The 5351-nt window shown below is 47.0% G+C and overlaps 2 protein-coding genes across 2 annotated transcripts; both read left to right on the top strand.

Annotated features, from left to right (window-relative positions):
- Positions 1-21: 21 nt before the first annotated feature.
- On the top strand, positions 22-642 carry LOC129686225 (keratin-associated protein 2-1). Its single transcript, XM_055620035.1, has one exon. The coding sequence runs from the start codon at positions 68-70 to the stop codon at positions 461-463; it is 396 nt and encodes a 131-aa protein (XP_055476010.1). The 5' UTR covers positions 22-67; the 3' UTR covers positions 464-642.
- A 4250-nt stretch (positions 643-4892) lies between these two features.
- LOC129686221 (keratin-associated protein 9-3-like) lies at positions 4893-5351 on the top strand. The gene has a single exon (XM_055620031.1). The coding sequence runs from the start codon at positions 4893-4895 to the stop codon at positions 5349-5351; it is 459 nt and encodes a 152-aa protein (XP_055476006.1).

The raw sequence follows: 5351 nt of genomic DNA, 5'->3' as shown, positions 1-5351 counted from the left end.
AGACCTCACACCTGAGAACACCTACCCGCTCTCCAGCTCTCAGTCCCACTCCAGCCCAGACTCCAGCATGACCGGCTCCTGCTGCGGATCCTTCTCCTCCCAGAGCTGTGGGGGAGGCTGCTACCAGCCCTGCTGCTGCCGCGACCCCTGCTGCTGCCGCCCAGTGTCCTGCCAGACCACAGTGTGCCGCCCTGTGACCTGCGTGCCCCACTACACCAGGCCCATCTGTGAGCCCTGCCGCCGCCCCATCTGCTGCGACCCCTGCGGCCTGCAGCAGGGCTGCTGCCGCCCCATCACCTGCTGCCCCAGCTCCTGCACCGCCGTGGTCTGCAGGCCCTGCTGCTGGGCCTCCACCAGCTGCCAGCCCATCTCGGTGCAGGCTCCCTGCTGCAGGCCGCCCTGCTGCCAGCCTGCCCCCTGCCGCACCACCTGCAGGTCCTCCCCCTGCAACACCTGCTGCTGAGCCGTGAGCTGAGCACCTGGGACCAGAGCCATCCTTTAGAGAACAGTCATGTCCCGGTTTCTCCGCGTAACCTCCTGCCCTTAACCACCGATGCCCTAACAACCAGCTTGTGAATGGAGGCCTAGAACTTCCCTTTAAGGCTGTGCAAGTCTTTGCCCTTCTTTCTGTCTTGGGTCTAAGGTCTTGGGACATACTTATTTTTAAATAAATTTCTTTTCTTTGGCCTCAAAAAACATTGCTTTAATCTTACTTGTGCCTTTTTTTTTAAGCTTATTCATTTTTTTCTTTTTTTTCCTTTATTAATTATACTTTATTCACTTTGTATCCCCCCTGTGGTTCCCTCCCTCCTCCCATCCCAGTCCCTCCCTTCCTCCACCCTCTGCATGCATGCCCCTCCCCAAGTCCACTGATAGGGGGAGGTCTTCTTTTCCTTCCTTCTGATCCTAGTCAATTAGGTCTCATCAAGAGTGGCTGCCTTGTCCTCTTCTGTGGCCTGGTAATGCTGCTTCCCCCTCAAGGGTAGGTAATTAAAGAGCAGGCCAATCAGTTCATGTCAGAGACAGTCCCTGTTCCTATTACAATAGAATACACTTGGATACTGAACTGCCATGGGCTACATCTTTGCAGGGGTCTTAGGTTATCTTCATGCATAATCCTTGGTTGGAGTATCAGTCTCAGGAAAGACCCCTGAGCTCAGATTTTTTGGTTCTGTTGCTCTCCTTGTGGAGTTCCTATCCTCTCCAGATCTTACTATTTCCCACTTCTTTCATAAGATTCCATGCACTCTGCCCAACAGTTGGCCGTAAGACTCAGCATCTGCTGTGATAGTCTGCAGGGAAGAGCCTTTCAGAGGTCCTCTGTATCAGGCTCCTGACTTGTTCCCTGTTTTCTCCTTCTTCTGATGTCCATCCTCTTTGCCTATCTGGTGCCTTTTAAAAGACTTCAATGTCTTCTTTGAGAACTTAGCTTGGTCACATCTATTTCTCACATTTCCCTTCAACTCATTCTAGACCATCTTCCCCTCTTCACCAACCAGGCCCTCTCTCGACTTCACACCTCTTTTTTTTTGTTAACCCCCATTGAGTCCAATTAGTGTTGCCTTATTTGCGTGGGTGGAGAGCCCACCCACCCCCGGAGCATGGAAACCCCATCAGAGGAGGGGAGTCTGTTTTCTTCATGCTCTACTTTTAATTAGGTCTCTGAAAATGCTGGTTGCTTGCCATCTGCAATTCACAGATGTCATAGACTAGGAGGAACAATCAATGGAGGTGTTTAAAATTTTTTCCTCTCAAAAATCCCACATGCCCCCACCCCTAGATTAAGACTATATGTGATTAATGACTGCGGAGAGAGGGAGAATCAGTCTTCCCCATGGCTGAGCCCCCTAATTGGTTATCCAATGCCAAATGGTCAGCTCTAAAACATATACACACCAGCAACCCATGAAGTTGTATTTATGTATTTATAATGTGCATGTGCATATAATAGTCATAAGGAAAAAGAAACTTGTCCTTTATCTATCTATCTATCTATCTATTTATTTATTTTTACTCTTCTGATCCCATGTGCTCGGGTGTCTTGCCTGTATGGGTGTCTGCTCACCTTGTGTGTGCCTGGTCCTCTCAGGGTTATAAGAAGATACAAGATCCCGTAGAACTGGAGTTACAGATGGTTGTGAGCTGCCCTGTCAGTGCTGGGAATTGAACCTGGGTCCTCTGGAAGAGCAGCCAGGGTTCTTAACCACTGGGCCATCTCTCCAGCTTAAAATGCTTCTTTCGTTAATGGCCTCTGTGAAGATGAGTCACAATCTACCTCGAGACAATGAAAGAGAAGAACACGAGAAATAAAAGTGTACATATGGTATAGTGATCACGAAGACCTTCCTACTGTTTAGAAAGAGGAAGGAAGTTTGAAAAACGTTAGTATCGTATATGAGTTAAAATTTTGTTGCCCAGATTAGAAGGAAAGTGGCTTCCTCATCCATGGAAACAGCACAGACAGAGGTATGGAAATAAATGTCTCAAGGGTCATCTATACGTTCTGGCTAGAGCACCGAATGTGTGGAGAGCAACAGTGGAAGGACTATTTAGAGAATTAGTATTTTTTTTTTTTACCCTATCAGCCAACGGAGTTAGTAAGTAAGCTCTATGGAGCTGGGTCCATTCACAGAATGATAGAAATTGGTGCTGGGATAGTTTACGAAGTTTCTTATGAAGGCAAAAGGGAGATGGATCAGTCAACAAAAGTGCTCGCTGTGCAAGAAGGAGGGCAAAAGGCCCCCCCCCCCCCCCAGGCCTCATGGAAGAAGTCAGACATGCCTGTACAGGCTTGTGTTTACCTAGTACCAGTGTAGACACAGCCTACTCAGCAAGCCCCAGGTCACCCTGGGGGACTCTGGCACAAAATAAAAATAAAAAATGAAAATGGACAGTTCCCGAGGGTGACATTCAAGGTTGAGTTCTGGCTTCCATGTATATGCACATACAGAAAAACCTAAACACATATGTACACACACACAAACACACACACACAGGAATCCACAATAAGGATGACAAACACAGAAAACCAGAAAATCCATTGAATTTAAGATAAAGGCAATCGCACAAAGAGTGTTACCGACATTCACTGAACCTGGAAAGCACCAGGCTAGAAAATAAAATGAGAAGAACTGGGCTGGAGACAGAGAGGAGGCTTTCAAACTCAGCTCTCCCCTTGTGGGGAAGACGTTCATTTAACCTCTGTGAATTTATTTGTCCTCACGTCACACTGTTCTTTCAACAACTGAGGCTGAGAGAAAAACAAAAAGTCATTCCTGCCACAAAACCCATGTTGGAGTGTAGAATTTGGGGGAATTAATGGCTCTGTATTTAATTCCTTCCTTTAACCTAATTAATTGGATTGCCATCTCACTACTCTGTGCACCAGAGCAAAGCAGGAAACAGATAATTGTACTCCCTCTTTATAATCCTTTAGTGCTCTGTGCAGAGTAGACCTGAGCAAGCTTGTGATACTTATATCGAAAGCGTACTGCTTTCTGCTCCTAAAATAAGAAGTGGTCAAAAAATTAATTATTAGTCTTTCTTTCTATTACTCAGTGGTTACAGGTGACCATTTTAAACTTCATGCCTACAGGCACAGTGGCCAGAGAGCATACATTCTTACTGAAACTGGCATGCGTAGTATTCCAGTGTAATCTTACCGCTGTTTGAAACAGTATCCGCATCTCATAAAAAAGCCACTCTGTGCCTCTATCCATACTCATGGGCTCAACAAAGCTACCACAAGAAGCAAAAAGTGACTTTTGGTCACACTATGCGTTGCTCACGTCACCTCACGTAACCCCGAACACTTGGTGCAAACACCACATTGCTTTTTGTGGACTACCAGGAACTGTCTTAGCGCTTCGTTGGCTAAGAATAAAACTTGGGTGTTTGCATTTGTACCTGCTAGCACATGTTAATAACCTGTTTTTAATCTCCCTTACAAACATTATGAACCAAAAATAAAAGTATTTTCCTGACTCCTTCTGTCTCCTTGGCTCCTCTTTGTATATTAAACTGCTGTCCTCTTTGGGGCAAAACCCTCCTCCCCCTTTTTTTTTCAGGGCACATGGTATAAGAATATAAAAATGACATAAATTGAAATCAAACCCTACCTTTGGGGGGCTCACAGTATTGATCCACATGGTATTAATTTTTAACTATCATCAAGAAGTATAAATTTCACCTGGCTGTTTTATTAGTGTTTTCCCCACTTGCTGATTAGAAATTTTAGCCGCTTCTTTAAATAACATTGGAGCGCAACAGGTTTTGTTCTGTATGCTCTCCTGAGGGACAAATGTTCTTGATGTCTTGAGTTTAGAAGCGCTCACAGAAATTAGAAAACAACAACAACAACAAAAACAGTATCTCTAGGGATATGTGTATTCCTGTTCATGTGGAACTTACCACTGTGCAACAATGAGAAACTTTGATTTTTACCAGTAAAATAAAACTAGAACCATAAAGATAGTCTTCTTGAAGGGCGACCTGGGGTCAATGATTCTTTTCTGAATAATTGAGATTTGGTGAGTGTGTCCCCATAATTACAATTACAGGTGAGAGTCACCTTGTCAGGTGCCCTGACCACAAACACAAAACCGAGGCTCAGACTCAAGTGGAAACCATGGCTCTGTTTGGGCTGAAAGCATTTAACATGTCCACCTCAGATGAACATATATGATGAGTATTCGCTGAGCAACAAGGAAATACCCATTTACAGATATGTTTAAAGAAACCCAGAGGCCCAGAAAGTCTGGTTTTGAGAGTAACAAGATAAAAATGTTACCTGTCACAGAGCCCAAGGATTATAAAAGGCTCCAGGTGGAATCACCAGCCAGAATTCAGAAACTCCTCTCAACTACACAGCTCTCAACCCAGCACCTGACACCATGGCCTGCTGTGCTACTAGCTTCTGTGGCTTTCCCTCTTGTTCCACTGGTGGCACCTGTGGCTCCAGCTGCTGCCAGCCCAGCTGCTGTCAACCCAGCTGCTGCCAGCCCAGCTGCTCCCAGTCCAGCTGTTGTCAGCCTACCTGCTGCCAGACCAGCTGCTCCCAGTCCAGCTGTTGTCAGCCCAGCTGCTGCCAGACCAGCTGTGGCATTGGCTGTGGCCAGGAGGGTGGCAGCGGAGCCGTGAGCTGCCGCACCAGATGGTGCCGCCCAGACTGCCGCGTGGAGGGCACCTGCCTGCCCCCCTGCTGTGTGGTGAGCAGCACACCCCCAACCTGCTGCCAGCTGCACCATGCCCAGGCCTCCTGCTGCCGCCCATCCTACTGTGGGCAATCCTGCTGCCGCCCAGCCTGCTGCTGCCACTGCTGCCAGCCCAGCTGCTCTGAGCCCAGCTGTTGA

The sequence above is a fragment of the Psammomys obesus genome, unplaced genomic scaffold, assembly GCF_907164565.1.
Source record: "Psammomys obesus unplaced genomic scaffold, mPsaObe1.curated_primary_1811, whole genome shotgun sequence".
Lineage (NCBI taxonomy): Eukaryota > Metazoa > Chordata > Mammalia > Rodentia > Muridae > Psammomys > Psammomys obesus.
The sequence above is the reverse complement of the archived record's forward strand: the minus strand, read 5'-3'. Positions and strand labels throughout refer to the sequence as shown.

Bases quoted from the DNA above. Each gene is read 5' to 3' on its own strand.
- LOC129686225 (XM_055620035.1), top strand. From the start codon at position 68: ATGACCGGCTCCTGCTGCGGATCCTTCTCCTCCCAGAGCTGTGGGGGA.
- LOC129686221 (XM_055620031.1), top strand. From the start codon at position 4,893: ATGGCCTGCTGTGCTACTAGCTTCTGTGGCTTTCCCTCTTGTTCCACT.